This window comes from Python bivittatus, unplaced genomic scaffold (assembly GCF_059951505.1).
Source record: "Python bivittatus isolate LINGU-HERP-01145 unplaced genomic scaffold, Pbiv_v1 ctg000480_np1212, whole genome shotgun sequence".
Lineage (NCBI taxonomy): Eukaryota > Metazoa > Chordata > Lepidosauria > Squamata > Pythonidae > Python > Python bivittatus.
In genome coordinates this window covers 73,376,439-73,397,161 of record NW_028277075.1, presented here as the reverse complement: position 1 = coordinate 73,397,161, position 20,723 = coordinate 73,376,439, and the positions used below count along the sequence as shown (strand labels likewise).

The following is a 20,723-nucleotide window of genomic DNA, read 5'->3' as shown; positions in this document are numbered from 1 at the left end:
AGCCCTGCCTTCTGCTGCCAATGCAAAGAGTGATAGTATGGAGACTCTGGAAAGCGCAGTGGGATGAGCTGGTGGGGTGCAGTGCACTCCATTCCCAGATGAGCCAGGATGGTGACGGAGCAGGCCATGCCATGCCCCACCAGTTCATTCCTTCGCCCGGGGAGCCACCGCCACCTCTCCTGCGTCACCCAGTAAACTAACCCTTTCCAGGAACTCTAACTCCAAACTCCAACCTCCCGGAAGGTGGGAGAAAGTGGGAAAGGGTTAATCTGCAGTGTGCCAGAAACTAACCCTTTCCTGCCTTCTGACTTCCGGGTCCATCTTATTCGTATCGTTGAAAGTTCACAACTCGAAAGTTCGTAAGTAGGGGACTGTCTGTACAGGGATACAGGTAGCTTGCAAGAGAGCCATAGGATGGAAAGGGAGCAAAATTTGATTCTCAAAACACGCCTGCTGTTTTGAGGATAAAGTTCCTACTTTGCCTGGATTCAGAGGTCCTTCCCCCATTTGCATGTTGCTGTGCCACCAAATGCTCCAGCCACTTCCTTTGGCTGTATCTCTACAACATTGCCTTCATCTGGTTCACAGTTCAGGAATGAGAGAGGCTTAACTCATTATTGGCCATGTCGGTATTAAAACAATGCTTCTCCCTGTATTCTGACATTGTCTAAGGCAGCATTTCTCAACCTTAGCAACTTTAACATGTGTGGACTTCAACTGCCAGAATTCCCCAGCCAGCCATGTTGGCTGGGGAATTCTGAGAGTTGAAGTCCACGCATCTTAAATTTGCCAGAAACACAGGTCTAAGGCCAGCCTCACCATGTGTAAAATCTGTTAAGTTTTGTCCTGTATTCCGTTGCTGGGAAATCAGGTGGTTGCAGTGACATGAAAATAAGAGGCCTGAAAGAGATTAGCAGTGGGGATAGCAAATTTTATGTTGGTAATTTTCTTCGGACTCAAGGATGGATAGAGAGACCTTCAACTCAGCAATGGGGAAAAGGCCCCTTGAATCAGGAAAGAAAGAGTTATGCTGAGAAAGCTTCTAGCAAATCACGTGGCAGAGATAGTATAAGAAAAGTTTAATAATTTGTCACACTGTCTTCTGTAGATCATGGGAATACATTATTGCCATCCTCTTTCACAAGGGGAAGTTGATACTTTTCCTGGTTTCTGGCCCTTAACTTTTCAGTCATCCATTTATCCATCCAGATCGACACTAAATTTTAACTGAAAAAAGAGAGGAAGAAATAAAAGGTTGCACTGGCAAGAAAACCTGAAGTGTTGGGAGATTAAAAGAAACCACGGCTCACTACTGGGGCTCCATCTTTCTCCTTTATTTAGTATTCCTTTGGATAGTTTTACTGTTTTACTTTTTTGAGGTCCCTTAAGGAGAAATTGCTTTAGGCTTTTTCTTTGTAGAAGAATGATTTTCCTGCTGTGAAAATGTTCTTTCTGTGTCAAGGCTATTCTTGACTGTTTTTCTGAACTAGCTTTCTGAAGTTGGATATTTGGGTCATGAAGAATTTGGCAGTAATTCAGTTTTCCTTTCAGTTGTGAAATTTTTCCCCCCTGTGTTATGAATATTCAGGTTATGAGATTCAGGTTCCAGCATTTTATTTTTATTTTTTTTCCCTCTCAGCTTCATTTGGTTTAATTTTCTATCAGGACATTCCTGAAGTCTGTACTTTGGACTTTCAATTGTAGTTTCAACATTTTCACTAGAGCCTACAAGAGTTTGTCGCTTGAATCTCAGCTATGGAGCAGGTAATTATAATTTCCTCTCTCTCTCTCTTTCTCCTTCTCTCTTTTTTTCTTTCTCTCTCTCTCTCAGCCAAACTTCAGGAAATTCTAGAGTTGTATTTTCTTAGCCAAGCTGGAGGAACGTTAGGTGAACTCAGAGTTATGGTGCAATAAAGTGGGATCAGAGAGCAACAAAGAAGAAAATCTACTGCTTAAACCCAAGCCTTGATACCTCATGGGTGCTGGAGCAGGAGTGAGGACTGTTTTGCGGGGCTTCACAGCCTGGTGGATCTTTTTAGCTGAAGCCCCAACAGTACTTCCCACATTGGAAGTGCTAGTGGGATTAGCTGTGTGAGCTCCAAGCTGGAGTACCTGGGAGGACCAATGAGAAATCTGCTAGAAGAAAGGAGCTGTTCTGGATCCAGAAGATCCAAACATGGCTTTATCATTTCTTTAGATTAGTATTGCTGATGTGAACCACCCAGCTGTTGATAGCTTTATGGCACTGAGTTTTCTTTGAGCAGATCTAGACCATCAGGGCACACTCCCTACAGCTGATGTGAAAGACTGTCACCCCATGCAGCCCCTGTTAGGAAACTAGGAGTTAAGATTGTTCTGTCCAACAACAAATCAATTATTACCATCAGTCTTTATCAATTAATGGTTGTAATATCTTATTTATCTTAATGCTTTAACTTAGTTTCTTTTCACATTGCTTTTTCCACTAGAGCCTTGTAAACTTTAAATTAATCTTTGCATGTAGCAACTACTCCATCTTGTGGTTTCCTTACTCCATTTTCCTTTTCCCTTTTTATATACATATTGCTTTAAGTCTTCTCTTCCCAAATAAGTTTGTTTATGCATAATACTTATTTTTTATGTACTACCTTTTGGCTCCAAACTTTAAATGAAATATTCAAAATAATTGCATTTTGTCCAGATCTAATTAGAACTGCAATTCCTTTGGGATAAAGAAACTAACTTTCACTTCCTAAAACTGTTTGATATGCCCATCTAGGTGGCAGCACCTAGCTAATTTGGGTTGATCTTAAAAAGCTAAACAAGGTTGAACATATTTAGTGTTCGGATGGGAGACAACCAAGAAATACGAGGATTGAAAGTTTAAAAAAAAAAATCTGGGAAGGAAGCAAAGGCAAGAAAAATATACATACAGGTCCATGAAATTCACAGAGTCAAGTCTGAATCAAGGGGGACTTTACCTCAGGGCTGTTTGACTAGCGATCTAGGTTCAGCCATGCAGAGTCACCACCACAGGGCTATGGCAAATACCTGGTCCTGGGATATCTTTCTGTTGTATGCAAGAAGAATCTGGTACAGCCCAGTTCAGAAGCTGAGGAGATTAATGTCCTGCTCTTTTTGTGCAAATCTTCTCTTAGGTTCTCCCTTGTTTTCTTCATCCCTATCTATAGCCCTCAGAAAAATTACATGTATAATTTATCTATATATTTTAAAGCAGGCCCTCAAAAATGCAAGGAATGTTTTGCAATGGTATGTGGGAATGACCTTGGGAGGCAGGGAGAAGAGCCACAGCCAGGGGAATGGTCAGATAAGAGGCAGCTTAGCCCAAAGAACAAATGTGGGAATGGCAAACATCTGAGAAGGGACCCTCCCTAGTTTCTTGGACTGTAAAGGCGATGGGAGAGAAACGTACTTTCAGATTTGCAAGATTCTGTTAATATAACTTTACAATAAAGTAGAATTAGCTCATCTGGCTGTGCTTCCTGTCTGGACTACCTCGCAAGGCTGACATATTTTGCTGTCTCTGTTTCACTGCTAATGGTTGAGGACCCAGTGCTACAGGCAATATGGGTAATGCAGTATTGAGTTCGGTTGTATTGATCCTATACAGCAATCCAAAGGTTTCTGGAGAGATGTATTTAATCTCTCCAGCCATCAATTCACACACTTGTGCTTTCCCCAGAACCCTGAAAAACTTGTGACTATGTTATTACAAGCAAAGCTCAAGCCGGTTTGCTATTCTTTTAGTGTTCATCTACCTGTGACTTCCTTGTCTAACCTCCTTCCATTTCCCTGTGTCTGAGAACATCAGGAGAGTTCAAGGCCATCCACCCCAGCAAATTCCCTTAAAACAAGGAGGGTCAGCTCATGGCTCATTGCGCACATACGGCCCCCAGATTCAGCTTTACAACCTCCTGGATTACATTGCCATATTTCAATAGTAAAAAAGGGGGGTGGGGGTGGTTTGCATCACAATTTGGTTTTCTTTACAAAAGAAAACAAACTGAACCTCCTCAGTTATATGGGGAGTTTAATGTATCAACTTTGTTTAGCATCTCTCCAGTCAAAATGGTTTTTAAAAATGATCCCATCCATCACATGAGCATCATCCTCTTGCAGCTCTCGAGGGCTGCAAATAATAATAAGAACCAGGGGGGAAAAAGGAGCTGGTTGGATTCTGCTCCAAGCACCTTCCAGCCACTACAGCCAATGCTCACAGCCCTGCAAATTCTCCCAAAGGAAGAGTCACTGGGTAGAACTGCCAGTTGGGTACGGCTGTTGGAAGATGCACCTAAGGTTTCCAGCAGAGAGACCCTACCACCTCACCTGCCTTCCCTGCTAGAAGCCAAGGTGTGCCTACCTTTCTCTGCAAGGACACATATGCTATCATTCCCACTGCTTCAGGATTCCAACTGAAGTGATCATGGCTTCAGGAAATGGCAACTCCCACCACTTCCTTCCTAGGCATTTGCCGTATTTCATCCCATTGGTGGCATTTAAAAGCACACAAGCATGTAACTAAATGAATTCATTATTGTGGCTTAATCATGTGTGCCCTCCCCATATAGTGATAGGAACAAAGGGCTCCACCCACCACTACCACAACCCCTTTAGCTTAATGTCCCCATTGTTTTCTAGGTATAGCAGCGCCTCCAGACACTCATGAGGACTGACTCAGATTTTTGCAGCATCAGTACCTTCCCGGTGAAGCTTTAGAACAGACTTCCCTTGAGATGACCCAGACTTCAACTCTTAGGATTCCCAACTGGCCTAGGCAAAAGAGATGTTACCTTACTATCTCCAGCGTCCAAGGATTTTGCTGAGCAGCTACACATGGAATATTATCCCAGGAAAGGCCCAGCTCGCAAGTGTCAACCATGCTGCTCCTCTGCATAGCAATGCAAGAGCAAGATGGCATTAATGCAGCTGTTCCCAACCTTTAGATCTGGGATGATGGGAGTTGTAGTCCAACACTTCTGTATAGCACTAGGTTGGGGAAGCAGCTTTACCACAATAACTGCCTCCCTGTCTGTCCTAGCACTAGGAGAACCTCGTGGCTCATATAGAAGAAATCAAAATGCCCAAAGAGAAAACCACCAAGATCCAAAGCACTGATGAGTGCGTTGCTGGGTCCGGCAGTCCCCAGTAAACATTACCTGACATTGTATGCAGCTGGAAGGCCCTGGGAAGACTCTGCCTTGTTCAGTTCATTCTCTTCTCAGTCTTGCCACATCCTGCTCCGTAATGTTCTGAGCAGGATCTCCAGGATGGTGTGAGCGATTTTATTTTCCATCACTGCAGGGCTGGGGGGCTAGTGGTGGACACGTATCAAGAGAGGTTTTAACTCCCTCCAATGAGCAGCAAGGCAGGGAGGAGGGTGAATCAGATAAAGGCTTGGTTGGGTGATTTGGCGAGCAAAGCAGCACATGCTGGAGTCATCTGGTGCTCACATCCATGCAGCCAACGCCCATCGATTAATGAGCCCGATGAGCAGGTGACCAGGGGCAGCAGTCCTGGGACCACCTCCTGGGCTGAAATAATATTGCTAAAGCCAGAGGGCAAAAAGCTGCCTCTGAGGTACAGTGGGCATGACAGCTCTAATTGTTGTTAGCGTTTCTCATAGGAAGAGAAACAGAAGCCCTGATGGAAGAGTCCAAGTCTGTGGTTAGCGTCAAGCGAGCAGCGAGCTTCTGGTCAGTTCTTGAGTGCCTTTCCATGTTGTACAGAAGAGAAGAGTTTAGCAAATACAGTTTTTCTTACCCCTGGCAGTTTAACAGCAGGGTGGAATAGCTTTGTACATTTTCTTTGCTAGACAAGAAACTATTACAGGCATAGGACCTGTCTTCTCCCCAACCTAACTTTCTTTGCATCCTGTTGTCAGCTGCCAAGTGGCTAAGGCCATTCTCTTTTCCAGGAACGTTATCCGGGGAATCTGTGGAGTAGATATTCAGAGTAGTGTTACTTTTGGTTGCCAGGGACATCTAAAGCACAGCTGGCACCTAATACCCCCAAAGATCCATCAGAAAACATAATAAACTCTATATAATTAAATGGCTTTTCCCTTGTTCTTAGATAACTGGAATCAGAGAGAGAGAGAAGCCAGGGCAAGATGCATAAGCTTGCCACATAAACTTTGAATCTACTATGAGTGTTCTCTGGTTCATGTTCACAGACTTGCAGGCTTCATTAATTCAAAGGCGGATTAAGGGGGGGAACTACCGATACTTTTATAAAAGACTGCAAACCTTTATAGAGTTTTACTGAAAATGGATAAATATGAACTGCTGATTTTGAGATGTATTGATTAAAAGGTTTCTTTATGGGAGGAAGGAAACTATATGCAATATGGAAGGGTGGAGATGGTAATTGCTATGCTTGCAACTGCTGCAAAGAAGATCGGAAGTTGCTACTTTAGATAACTTTCTTTTTCTTGCTTTTTTTGTTATTCTTCACTGATTTTTTTACCCTTTTATAATCTTTTTCATTTTTCTATTTCTTCTATGTTTCTGTAGTTTTTTAAATCTATGGAAAAACCTTTTAATACAAATTATTCATAAAAAAAATTAATTCAAAGGAGGAGACCTTAATCTTATGTGGTACAAAGCTGGCTGTTTTGGCCACATCTTTTACTGTACAATTGGCCTAGGAAGTTGGCTTTGCAATGATTGAGTTTCTACACTTTATTAAATTGGTTTATTTAATCCTAGTTTGTTGAATAAACTACAATAGCACTAAACCCAAACCATTCATGTGATGGCTTAGTGCATTTTGAAAATCCAGCCATAATGTTGTAGATATCTCATATGAGAATGCTAAACTGTTCAAAGTTATGACCCATATGTTGCCATTTCTCTGGAATTGCACTTTCACTGGGTCCATAAACATGTTTTATTCTTCTCCTATATTATCTCCTCAAATACATTCGTTTTAATTCAAAATTCTCTCCTTCCAGTTCCCTGGAGTAGGTCTTCCCTAGTCTGTATATATTTTTACTTAGATCTGTGAAATGTACTTGGCTTTCATACTCCACATCTGGAGAAAGATACAAAGTCTGAATTAGGGGTAGGCTGAGACAGATGCAAAATGGTAATTCAAAAGGGAGAAACAGTTATGAGCTAAACTCTGAGGATGATTGACACATCCAGGTGCCATCAGGGCACCTTGGTCCTCCCTTCTTACATATTACTGCCTGGGCAACGGCAAGGGCATGGAGATGGCAAGTGAATGGGCAATGTGGAGAGTAGTAGTGGGGTATCACTCACTGAGGCCATCCTGGCCAAGGAGATTTCAAAATCTGGGGTAGATTTTGGGTGAGCCCCAGGCATGTATAAAAGTCAAGGGGAGATAATAGCATCTATGTGTATAATAGCCTTTCCAGATTAAGCCCACTGAAGAAGAAAAGTGGGCTAGTACAGGAGCAGCTGTCTGGTCTTCCTTCCCCTCCTGCTTAGCCTTCAGGCTCTGGGACATGGTCCTCCTTTTCTCACCATCCATCTTCTCCTGCCAAGCTAGTGACAGTTGCGCCTGGTCCTTTCTCACACCTGCTCATCTCGCTGCTCAATACCTGCCTAGCAGTTATATTAGAGCTGCCATGGGTGGTGACAGAGGGAGATAAATGGGCAGCCAAGAAGTGTATGTGTGTGCACGGGCGTAAGAGACAAATCGGGACGTGGGTGAAGAGTTGGTGCTATCAGCAGGAGGGGAAAAAAATCACTCACCAGAAAGGAGAAGAGTTGGGGGGAAGTCGCTGATTTGAAAACAGGCCTCAGCTGAGGCATTTTGGAAGAACAGCAAAGGCATTTCCCATTCCCACAAAGGCATGAATGGGCTGTATGTCCCACAGTCCCCAAAACATCAGTGAAAGAAATGCAGTTTCTCCTGGGTTAAGGAGTAGAGGGCAGGATTGCTCATTCTATCCCTTTGCACCACGGGATGGCAATATTACGGCAGAGGTCCCAACTTTTTTTGAGCCCATGGGCATACATGGAATTTGGAAGTCGTGTTAGGAGCACTCTCACAAAATGGTTGCTGCATTTCACTGCTTGAGCCCAATAAACCCATTTTCCAGAAGGCAGTTCGCTACAGTTGCTTCCCCCTGCCCACTCTGCCATCCCAGGATGTTCTCCACACTGCCGTTTTTTTCTGGACAGTTAAACAAACTTTGAAACAATGCAGTCCACCCTCATTTTGATTTTCAAAGACTGCCTCTGGGGAATATAGGGAGTCCAGAGGTATTCTATAGAATAAATACTGTTTATTTGTAGTATTTTAACTTCCCACCTGCTCTATTAAGTGGCAACACCCGACTGACCTAGGCTAATCTAGAAAAAGCTAAGCAGGGTTGATACTGGTTAGTACTTGGTTGGGAGAGCCCCAGGAAATATCAGGGCTGTAGGCCGGCCTGAAAAATCGGACAAACATCCTGGATGAAGGCAGCGGCCAACTCCTTCCATACTACTTGCCAATAACATTACATGAACTTGCCCACAAAGCCATTAGGGTTTAAGCTTGACTCAGAGTTAGAAAGAAACAGCTTCTCCCAGATTTTTTAATGATAACTAACATGGAAAAGACAAATACTCGTGCAATAGGTATTTAGTGATTTCCAAAAATGTGGTGTAAGTTTTGTCGGCTTGGTTTTCAGAAACCAGAGAAACTCAGACATGCTGGCTCTTTTTATGGATGTGCCATACATGGTGATTTTGTCTGCATGATATCTTGATTCAAGACTCCCTTTTGAGGGCAGTAGAATTTGAGGCTTGGAAAGCTGTCATTAGAGAAATGGTCTTGTCTTGATAATGAGGTTACAATCTAGTTATAGATGTGTTTCCCCCATGGAAGAAATTAAAGGGAGCTGTGTAACTGCCTGCCTGTCTGCTAAATCCTTGTTCAACCAAATAACTTCCAATGACATCTTTTGGCAGAAAAAAATGACTCACCTTTGAAACAGCTGTTTATAACGCAACAACTTGGACACGTTAAAATGATGCTCTGGGGCATTTGCAGAGAGGTCAGAAAAGTTAAGAGGACAATTGTGACCACATTGTGCGTGTGAAAAAGGTGCACAGCTTTGATCACACAGTTGCAGCCACCCCCTTGACTGTTTTGAGCAAATATACCTTTTATTCTGGGAATCAACTTGATTTTCAGAGTTTCATCCAGTTCATTCAATTAGCTGCATTGCCAAAAAGGGAACACAGATGTCTGTCACTGTTGGCAGAAAACAGATTGCTCTTCAAACTTTTAAAAACAGAGAAGAGGACATAAACTCAAACATGGGCCGTTATTTGACATGCCTTCTCTCACAAATAATCACTGAATATATTTCTGTACTCCATCCCATGTAGTCACCTCTCACAGCAATTGACTTCCTGATGTTACCAGCACCAAAGCCCTCCACAAATGCACCAAGTGTGATCTCCTCCAGCCTGTAAAAAGTTACCTACCTCTGCTTTAATTCAAACAAATAACCTCTTTAAGGTTTCCTTTCTCTCGTCAGAATCAGACTATCAATCTCTTTGTTCTGCCTCATCCTAAACAAAGCCTCAGTGTAGTTGACAATGTGCCAGTAATACTTTTTGCACCAGCCCTCAGGAAACAATTGTGCAGGGAACACTATTTCTATTCCTCTCATTATGCAGCTTTTAACTGATCTTTCAAATATCCTAAATTTAAACAGTTGCCACTGGGAACTCTTTAACCTGAAAGCTGTAATCTACATTGAACTTAAGGTAGTGAATTTTCTTGCTGAGTGTGTCCTTCAGCCAATGAGTCCTCTTTGTCCTAAAGCTTATAATTGCTCTTGAGTTTGGTTGTTGTTATTGCTATTGTTGTTGTTGTTTTTCATTGTGCTTGCATACCCAGTACTTCCATGGGTTTTTGGTTCTCAGATTTAGCCAGGCAAGCCCGGAAGTATAACTGCTAGTATTAAGAATGACATCCATCTCAATGATAGTGATTATGCTTCAGCTGAGTAGTAAAGCAAAATTATGAGTAAGACATAAAGGTCAACAGAGAGCCAGTTTGATCAAGTGGTTAAAAGGACTAGGCTAGAAATCAGGAGACGGTGGGTTCTAGTCACACCTTGGGCACAAAGTCAACTGGGTGGCCTTGGGTCAGTCCCTCCCTCTCAGCCCTGGGAACCAATTCTGAATGTTGCCAAGAAAACTGCAGGGACAAAAGTGGATCTAAAAATGACAAGCTATGGGAATGATGTAGAAGGAAATGCTACACTGGATATACAAATGAAACCAGTTGATGTTTTACCAAACCAAAAGAGTAACTTGGATAACTTTCTTATACTGGATTTACAAAAGAGGCTTGTTAAAGCTTTGAAGAATTTTGTGAGAAGGGACGAAGAAAAAATGCAAAGAAATCATGTTCCAGGACTTTATTTGAGGGGATTAAGGATCAAGATTGTTAAAAGTAAAGGAAAGGAATATAAAAAGACCAAGATTGTTAAAAGAAAAAGGAAGGAACATAAATTTGGTTTATTTGATCAAGGTTAAAACAGATATGTTATCTCTGGTAACCCTTAATGGACTTGCTGACCAGGACTGAACGCTTTAAAGATTTATTTATAGATAGAGATGAGATATGGGAAGAAAAGATCATTTGTTGTATTTTAACAGAAGGTGATATGTTACTAACATTGTTTATACTTGTTGTTATGAAGGGGACAGTCATTTCTTTATATATATATCTTTCTTTCTTTCTTTCCTGCACTTTCTATTTTTCTTTGTATTCTTTTATTTTTAGTTTGTATTAGTTCTTATCTTTTTAATTGTACTGCTCAATAAAATTACTATTAAAAAAAAAAAAGAAAACTGCAGGGTTTAGTCCAGGCAGTCACCAGGAGTCAAGACTGACTTGGACTCACACACACACGCATAAATATCAGCAAAGCTGTTGTAGTAGAATTCCTAGATATGACAGGAGACTGACCAATTTCCTCTCTGTTCTCGCTGCCAGGATCAGGCAAGTAGACAAGAATTTCAGGTTGGGTAAGTTCTCACGCTGTAACATTCATAAGCATCAATACGGTTTTAAGCAGAAAAGGGATGGGGAAGAATCTTTGGTAGTAGTAGTGTTGGTTGTTAGCAACCTTTATAGGACATGCTAATTGGTGGTTATTCTGCTGCCAGTCTGCTAACTCTGTATCAGATTCTCACAGATAACCACCAACTTGCACTATCAGACATTGCACAGTGCTAAATACTGCCTCTGGGCCCCTTTAGTCTTCTCTGAGATTCTGGAAAATGGTTGCAACTGAGCTCTTTTTCTGTCCCCTACCTGAAGATGAGAGCCAGCCTTGCAGAGGTGGATGGATATTGCACTCTGAAGACCAGAGATTCTGAGCTATCAGAATCTCCACTCTGATAAAAGAGTATAAGATAAAAGACTGTAAAGGTTCTTTTGTTAATGTCAACTCATTACATATTCAAAATGCCAAATGCTTGAGGATTAAATTGCAAGAGATATCCTGGTTTTAGAACATACATTGTACTTTTTCCTAATATATCTCACAATAATCAGAGCAGGGCTATTTCCTCAAGGTTACATTGTCACCAACCAAAGCACCATCTTCTGACTCTCTCTTACTTCCTTTCAAGCAAATGGGTAATCGGTAATTTCAGTATATGTACTAATAACCCAAGACCGTTGGAATTGTTTTTAATCTATTCTGAATGTAGAAATAGGTGATCTTGAGGAGGGCATTCTCCCACATTCTCCCTAAACAGCATCTCTGCATATAACTCATGCAGCAGATGAGTCAAAGATGGAGGAATGTGCCAAGGTACAGTCAGGGAAATAAAAGTAGGGGAGAATTCGCTCGCCACAGATACTGCAGAAGAAATGAAGTGATACAGGCCCATTAAAGCAAAAGTGGGGCAGATGTGATTCTTAGAGGTGGTTGAGCTACTGGTACTTCCAGACTACTGACATTTTTACTCCCCAGACTCTTAGTTTAATCAGTGATGTTCTTCACATCTGTGGACCTCATATACAGGTAGACCTTGCTTAGTGACTGCCTCATTTAGCAAACATTTGCAGTTACGACAGGGATGAAAAAGTAACTTTGTGACCAATCCTCGCATTTATGATCTTTGAAGGTCTGTAAAGCAAAGGAAAGCTGAAGTAAGATCATAAGCACAGTTGTGGTTTCATTTAGTAACTGCTTCGCTTAATAACCCAGTGGCTGGTCCCAATTGTGGTCGCTAAATGAGGACTACCTGTATTCAGAAAAAAGAATGAAAATCACTGCCTATCCCCAAGCTGCTACTGGTTCTGTAGCTACAAAAATCTCTTTACCTCCATGCCATGCAAAAGAGAAAGAAAGGAAGGAAAACAAACAAGCAAAGAGATAGCCTAATACTTGGCATTCTGATTCCTCCGGTGTTACAGAACCGGGAGAAACAAATAAAGCATTGTTAGTTTCAGCCATTTGGGTTTTGTCTGGGCTACTGAGGAGGAGCTTCAAAGCCAGGAAGCTCAGGAGCTAGGAAGAAGATTTCCTCCTAATGGGAAAACGGAGCCATGGTATGGAATGACAGAAGGAGTAGTTCTGCTGCAATTTCAGTTACACCACAGTTGAGTCAGAAATACATCAGCTTAACTCTCCAATGTGGGGCTTTATTCCTCATAAACTATGCAGCATTTTACACTACTATATGAAGGTCCTCACTGCTGGCTTCAGAGCACCTGGAAAGGATTGGGCAATAGCTCCATAGTTTCAGGAGGGAAACAAGAACTTTGAGGACCACACCTCAAAGTGGTTTTCCACACCACTGGCAAACCAGCCACCTTGCAGTTCCAGAGAAAGCCTTACAAAACTCCCTTTGGAGGAGTTTCTCAAAAGCAGGAGCTGAGCTAGAAGTTAACAGGCTCAGTTTCTGAAGGCCTATGAGATGCCGTAGTGCAATGTGGATAAGGGTAGCCTTTTCACATGGGCAGGGGGCCATCGCGGGCACACAGAGGTCTAAAGGTGCTTTCACACTCGCTCAGAATCCTTGTGTGGAATTGCTGTACCACTCCCATCAGGTCAGTGGGTGACAGAGACCAGCTATATTTGGAGCATGGGTTTCTGGGTATGTGTGTGTGACATCATGGGGCAATTATAATATCAATGTGCAAATGATGTGAATTATGTCATATGTATCATTTACACAATGACATCGTGACACATGTGACATCATTGTGAATTGTACTGAATGCTGAAGATCTAGTGGTTCATGGAGTCTCCACTCTTGCATTAAAACACTGCAGAACTGGGTACTGAGGAAGACTTAAAGGTAAGATTAGGGGCTTGGCTCAGTGAGCTGCAGATGAGGACACTCCAGTATTGCTAAATGGGTTGCTGATAATCCCATGTGGTTTTCTTTCTCACAACAGGGCCTGAAACCCCCAGTCATGTCACACCCACAATACCTTCCCTCCTTGAGACGTGTAGCAGTATGCGGGGGCACTCATGGGAATGAAATGTCAGGTGTTTACCTAGTCAAGCACTGGCTACAGGATCCATCCAAGTTGCAGCGCAGCACCTTCCAGGTCACACCTTTTGTGGGCAACCCACGTGCAGTTGAGCAGTGTGTGCGCTACATTGGGAGGGATCTTAATCGTACATTTGCTCCAGCTTTTCTAAAGTGAGTATTACACTCTGCTCCATTCTTTAGAAGCTTTGTAGGGAAAACAAGGACTATCCTTCTCAGGAGCTATTGGGCAGAGGGACATACACTGAAGTTCACATTTCTCTGCATCAGATCTGAAGATTCTTAGGTGCCTAAGCCTTCACTCAAGGTTTGTTGCCATAAGAATTTAAACTCACCTTCCTCATTCTGGAGTCTTCCAGAATTACTAGTGTATCTGCATCTCCAACCAACTCCAAAGTGATGTTATTCATGCTGGCTAGAACAGTAGAAGTTGTAGTCCAATATATCTGCATAGTACCAGATTAGAAGGGGCATCTGCCCCCTAACAGATGTACCAGATTACCGTTGCATTGAGTGTCTCTTTCTCAGCACCAAGGCTTCAGATTCAGACCTTTATGAGATTCAACGTGCTCAGGAGATCAACCAGATCTTTGGACCCAAGGGTTCATCTCAAGCCTATGACTTCATGTTTGACCTACATAACACCACAGCCAACATGGGTTCCTGCCTCTTAGTGAACTCTGAATCTAACCTGTTATCCATGCACATGTGTAACTACATCCAGGTGAGGCCATGCTCCTGCAGTTTCCTAAGAAGCTAATTTTTCTCCTCTTTTCAGGAAAGTAAAGCCGGGATTTCTAAAAAGGCAATCTTTTTTTTCCTGCCTTCTCAGAAACACTGCACAGTGAGACACTGTCCCATCTTATTCTGTCAACCACCCGGAGAGGAGGCTAATTTCACCATGTCAGTGGCTAAAAATGGGCTAGGTAAGGAATAATTATCCGTCTGTACAATTCTAATGGATAACAACTGGTGTCCCTTCCTAGAAGTGCCCTGAGAAGCAGTGTGCAGACTGAGTGGGAAAGATGCCCGTGGCTCATGAATTTCAGTTGCAACGTCACAAAAAGAACCTACTGACTCCTTAGTTGGTGCAATGTAGTCTCTTGAGGCAGCAGATGTCTCAAGCCTATTTACTTACATTGGTTTTTTCTCATATTGTCTTCTTGATCCCATTTCTATTTTGAAATCTTTGTATCAAGATACAATAGAGTCATAATATCAAAGGGCTGCTTTCTATGGGGGGAGATTTAAAAATATTCTAACAGTTCGCTGCTTTTTGTTGGAAGAGACTGAGAGAGCTCAGATAAATTAAGCAAGATAAGGTTAGAATGATGTTTTATAAATATACAACAAGCTAATGAAGATGTAATTCACATATCTCCTCTCCCATCTGTTTTCCAAACTCTTCTTTTATTCAAATCTTCTTGCTTTTCTCTGGCAACCTTTCTGCTAGCCCAAGTTATTTGGTTTTCTCCTGAATGCATATTAAGTGCTTTCAGCTGTTAATAAGACAGAGAAATTCTGCCTTTCAAATGTTTGTCTTGTGCTTCCTCCAAGGTGCTCAGAATCTGATAGGTATTTCTCAACCTTGGCAACTTGAAGACGTGTGGACTTCAACTCCCAGAATTCCCCAGCCAGCCATGAATTCTGAGAATTGAAGTCCACACATCTTCAAGTCGCCAAGGTTGAGAAACACTGCAGTATAGTAATAATGTGAAACAGGCTGAGAGACAACGACCATTCCTACATTAGTACAGTGGAACCTCAGGTTACGAACACCTCTGCTAACGAACTTTTCGGGTTACGACCAGCTCCGGCCGCAAAAATTAACCTCGGTTTGCGAACTCCGCCTCAGGGTATGAACAGGATCCGCAGCCATTTTTCCGCCCCTGACACGTGGTCCGCGGCCATTTTCTGCCCCTGACACGTGGTCTGTGGTCATTTTCCGCCCCTGACACGTGGTCCGCGGCCATTTTTCCACCCCTGACACGTGGTCCACGGCCATTTTTCCGCCCCTGACATGTGGTCGTAGGGAGGGGGACTCTCCCTCCAAGCAATAGCCGCCTCCCTGTCCTCCATGCCAGAACGGATTAACGGTAATTACATTGAACCTTATGGGGAAATTTCCTTCGGGTTGCAACCAATTCGGGATGCGACCAGAGTCACGGAACGAATTAAGTTCGTAACCCGAGGTTCCACTGTAGTTTATAGTGTTTTCAAATGTCCCATAGGTATTCCCCAAGCAAAAAGTGGGAAATGCATATGCTCCAGTCCTTGTTTGCCATGTGTGATTTATGTAGAAGATTAAGAAAGAAAGGTCTGTGTAATATAAACAAAGGCGCTCCAACATAATTCCAGTGGTGTTGTAATCTACCCTCCTTTCTTCCTATAATCCCCTACAGCATTAGAGCTGGGCCCCCAACCCCAAGGAGTGGCACGAGCTGACCAGCTTGCTAAAATGCAATCGATTATGGCCTGTGCTTTGGACTTCATTGAACTTTTTAACAAAGGTGACCTATTTTGATTCTTGGACTGGGAAGCTCCATCAGTGTGAGTGAGAAATATTAGCTTTAGTGAGACCAATTTTAGAGATTATTAGAATTTCAGTTTTACTGAAAAAACTGAAAGTTATATCAATAATCTCTCCCTTTTTCAAAGTCAGAGTGGGAAACAACCAACACTGAGCTGCCAACAAACCATCATGCATTGTTCAGTAATACGTTCTGAAATTTAATCCTATTTCTCTAATGTATCACACTCTAGTGGTCTGTAATGAGATTTATACTGATCAGGCTCTACGTCTGACATGAATTTTAATCAATAGAAGAGAATATATGTACTATAGCTCAGGGTTGAACTGTGGAGTCCTTGGGGTTCTCTGAGCTTGATTATTTTCTTGCAGACATTTCATTACCCAACTAGGTAACATCTTCAGTGCTGGAAGGGAGTGGGGTTTGCTCTCTGTATACAATAGCTTGCCCTGTCAGTGTTGGAGGGGGTGTTGTTTTCTCCTTGGTAGTTTCTTGATTAGGGTATTGTTTACTAGTTGATTGTTTGGTGTTAAGCCTGGTGTTAATTATCTGGGTGTTGATTGCCAGCAAGGAGGTGTTCTGGTCTTTTTGTTTCCTTTTTATTGTCTTTTTTGAATAGCGTGTAAATTTATTTATTTATTTATTTATCTATCTATCATATTTATATGGCCGCCCATCTCATGTCCTTTATCTCTATGTGCCTGTTGATGGCTGACTTGTCTGAATACCAAGCTTCCAGGAATTCCCTCGCATTTTTGGATTTAGCTTGGTCTAAGATGCTGACAGTTTCCCAGTTGAAACTAAATCTGTCCATGTGTTGTGAGATTAAGGAGTTTTCATTGTGTCTTCTGACTGCTAGTTGGTATTCATGGATGCGCTCTGCTAGCCTTCTGCCTGTCTGTCCTACATAATGGCTATAACAGTCCTTATACTGTATGTTGTAGATGACTCCTGTTTTTTTTCTTTGGCTGCTGGGTCTTTTGGTTTACTTAAGATGTTTTGGAGGACTTTAGTTGGTTTGTATGCTACAGTGATGCCATGTGGTTGTAAGAGTTTGTTGGCTGTTTCTGAGATGTTTCTGATGTATAGCAGTGTTAATTGGGAAACTGTCAGCATCTTAGACTAAGCTAAATCCAAAAACACGAAGGGATTCCTGGAAGTTTGGTCTTCCAACCCCAAGGACTCTGCATGAATTTTAATATGAAGCCTAGACATACATTCAGATGCAGGAGCTAACATACACCTGAACAGTGATTATCGATTGTCCAGGGTGGTGTGGAAGGAGACTGTCCATCCTCCTGCCTCACAGAGTCCTGATTGTGAAGACTGAGAATAAACTTTCTGTGGCCTGGTTGTCCATCTGCTTCCTTTTGTTAGGCACCTTGTTCCCAGCCTTTGAAATTGAGGCATACAAAGTGGTTAGACGTACCGACTTCCCCCGTTATCCCAATGGGGAGATTTCTGCTGTAATACATCCAAATCTACAGGTGAGTATGAGGAAAAGAAGGAAAGAAGAAAGGGCGTGTGTGTGTGTGTGCGTGTGTGTGCGTGTGTTTGCAGCTTTCTGGCTGCTCTTTAGAACACAATGGAACCCGGACCCCCTAAAACTTTGGATATCTGTTACATGAGCATTTTGTATCAGTATGACCTCACTTTGGACCTGTGCAATCACACCCCATCAGGTAGCCTTGGACCTGTCTTTTTTTTTTTCCTGGCATGACTGCATTTTATTTGAAATTAGAGCAATCTGAGTTTTTTTTCCTTTGCAACACTGCAGATTGAGGTTGGTCCATTTGGGAAAATTTTTTTGTCCATCTCTCCTCCTAGGTTCTTTCTCTTTTCTTGTTGCATCCTGTTATCCTTCCACCTTCAGAAGCTTTTCCATGCCATAAAAAATGAATATTTTTTTTTCTCTCAACAAGCACTAAAATCAACCACAGAGCAGAATCAAAATCACAACATCCACAGCAAAGTGTAAAATTAAAAACCACAGCAGCATGGATGCACCAGCAAATGACTGTGTTTCCTTTTTGTGTGGAGTGGAGATGTTTGTTACATCAGAACACCAAGAGGCTGTGGTGGGCAGGGCAGGGCAGGGCAGGGCAGGGCAGGGCAGGGCAGGGCAGGGCAGGGCAGGGCAGGGCAGGGCAGAGCTGGGAAAACACCCTTCTCTGCATCTCCCCTTGGGCAGTGAGAGAGCACTCATTTGCTTCTTCATGATCTCAGTGTTTCAGGGCCAGGAGAAAGGACAAGGATTGCTGTTCAGCTTCAGATTGTCTTGTGAAGGATTGGGGAGTGGAAATGTTGTGGTAGGGGACTGGAGTTTTAGGCATGCAAAACCATGAGGTTTGGTAAGCGTGCCATAGCATTGCAAGACAGAGGAAAATTTCACCTGTCAGAATTTCCTTTTCTTGACCTTGTGTTCTCTGATCGTTCCTGACCACTGAGTCGTCTGCTTGAGTAGGATAGAAAGCGTAGGATAACACATCAGACTTCAAGGAAGTCTGCAATTAATCATCCAACAGTGACAGTACTCATTAAAACAGTTTCATCTCCCGCAAGGGTTGTTTCCAACTCATCAAAGGATGCTACCCAGGGGGAATTGAAAGGCTTGCTGTGTGAAAACCTTCTGGCTATTTTGTTCTTGGTATATCATCAAATAATCTCCCTTAGGATAAAGATTTCCAGCCCCTGAAGCCTGGGGACCCAGTTTTCCAGACTTTCGATGGAGAGGATATTCTGGATGATAGTGATGACACGTTCTTCCCAGTCTTCATCAATGAAGCAGCCTATTATGAGAAGAAGACGGCCTTTTGCAAGACAAAAAAGGGCACATTTGCCCAACCAGCAATACAGAAGGGATTTTAAATATGATGATGTGGTTTATAACTGAAGGCAACTGAAGTCTCTGTGTTTTGTATATTCTAAGAATCAGTGATCCTGGAGAAAATGTATCGATGTGGTCACTAAGAATCAGCACCAACTTGATGGCACATAATCAAAGAAGCTATGCATGATTTAATCCAAGAATCTACACCTTTGTAACAAACAAAGAACAATAATCACTCCTTAGTTTATTGCTCAATGCAATTATCTCCCATGTTGGGGCAATAGAGTATGTGCTTCTCTAAAACAATTATATCCCCTTGAGGTTTCATTTGAGGATTTTGAGCTAGACTGGTGCTTGCTCAACCTATTTTCTAGGATAACTTTTTGATGCACATGCAGCCAACCTGTTGTATTGGATGAGCCAGTGTGCTCCGGCAAAAATATTGTCTCTCAGATCTAAAACATCTAGGTCAGGGTCCCCAAACTCTTCAGCTCATCAACCTCTTCATGAAGTTTCAGTTTGTTCATTGACCCCAAAACATTTATTATATGAAAATAATTTAATAAATACTACTTTAATAATAGTAATATGAAAAATAACAACAACCGTAATAGATAAATGAGACCAGTAACTACACACAGCTGATAGAGACAACTCACCGCTGTCACTGATGGCTGACCATCCAACCCTGAGTAACATTGTCTCGCTGCTAGCCACTTCACCTTCAGGACTAGGGACTGGCATGGAGCTCTACAGAGACCCCAAAAGATTGACCCCAACTGACCTCCCATCATTTATCGACCACCTATTGACCCCCAGCCATTTACTGACTCCCCTTTGACCCCCAGCCATTTATCAACCCCTTGGATAGTCCCATCGACCCTTGAGGGTCAATATTGACCACTTTGGGGGACCCCGATCTAGATAATCCTGTATAAACTTCTCAGTGAGTTCTCAGAACTCACCATTTTATGTCATGCCCCATGCCTAACTGCACTGCATCAACCCTTCTGCTTAGCAGGGAAGATACAGGAACTTGACTTGTAGCACCAGGAATGAGAGGGTCTTTCTGCATATTTCAGAGCTTTAGGGCACAGCCAGATGACCCTGCTAAGGGCAATCCACTACTCCTTGAGCAACAGAAAAGTATCCTGGCATAAAGGGTGCTGCCCCCAGTGGTCAACCTTTATTCTGCCTCAGTAATGAGCCTGGCATGTGGGTCAGTCTTTGTAGTTTCCCCTGCATGTGGGAAAAACAGCTACCAGTCATGCTCCCTCCCTATCATGATGTGGGGGGAGGCTGAGCAAGCATAGGTGCTTTGAATAATAGGTTTGGCTACCTGTCAAGTTGTCCAACAAATATATCCCAAACACAGAGATGTTGTACCTGCTAGATGAGCTTTTTCTGACCATGGGCCTAAGCATTAAAAAAAAAAAAACGCACTAAACCCATCATCTCCAAAAAAACGCTGAGAAGTCACAGATAAAGAAGAGGCATGCAAGGTGAAATGGGAGGTATCTGTGGAAACTCTGCCTTTCTGGAGTTGTATTTCCTGTTTTTAATCTGTGACAGGGAGAACAGACACAGAAGCAGGACTTTCTTCCTGCATGAAACAATGTCTGTAGTTAGTCTTCTGGAGCACCACATCCCACAGCCAAGCTACACACACCATCTCTGTTTCTGCCCAGAGTTTCTTTGACTGCTAGAGTGATCAGATGGTAAGGGATGCTACTTGTCTGGGAATATTGTTTCTTGCAGCAAAGGAGCAAAGAGACTCTGGACCAAAGAACAGCTTTCAGTGACTCAATGCTTTCCAGAGGAGGAATACCTGAATTCTTAGCCAGCATGGCCAACCCTTGCTTAGCTTAATTT

At 42.6% G+C, this 20,723-nt stretch overlaps 1 protein-coding gene across 2 annotated transcripts; it reads left to right on the top strand.

Moving 5' to 3' along the window:
* The first annotated feature begins 321 nt into the window (after window positions 1–321).
* On the top strand, window positions 322–20,327 carry ACY3 (aminoacylase 3). Of its 2 annotated transcripts, XM_025164710.2 has the most exons (9): window positions 322–359; window positions 1,640–1,764; window positions 10,972–11,003; window positions 13,393–13,643; window positions 14,019–14,214; window positions 14,323–14,416; window positions 15,893–16,000; window positions 17,399–17,508; window positions 18,695–20,327. In XM_025164710.2, exons 4-9 carry the CDS (start codon window positions 13,411–13,413, stop codon window positions 18,887–18,889), a joined length of 936 nt encoding a protein of 311 aa, XP_025020478.2. In that variant the 5' UTR covers window positions 322–359; window positions 1,640–1,764; window positions 10,972–11,003; window positions 13,393–13,410; the 3' UTR covers window positions 18,890–20,327. The 2 variants fall into 2 exon arrangements, with proteins under 2 accessions (XP_025020478.2, XP_007425197.2); XM_007425135.4 differs by lacking the exon at window positions 10,972–11,003.
* Window positions 20,328–20,723: the final 396 nt, after the last annotated feature.

Coding starts and splice junctions, on each gene's coding strand:
- ACY3 (XM_007425135.4), top strand. Junction 13,644..14,018: donor TTTGCTCCAGCTTTTCTAAA/GTGAGTATTACA, acceptor TCTCTTTCTCAG/CACCAAGGCTTCAGATTCAG. Junction 16,001..17,398: donor CATTGAACTTTTTAACAAAG/GTGACCTATTTT, acceptor TCCTTTTGTTAG/GCACCTTGTTCCCAGCCTTT.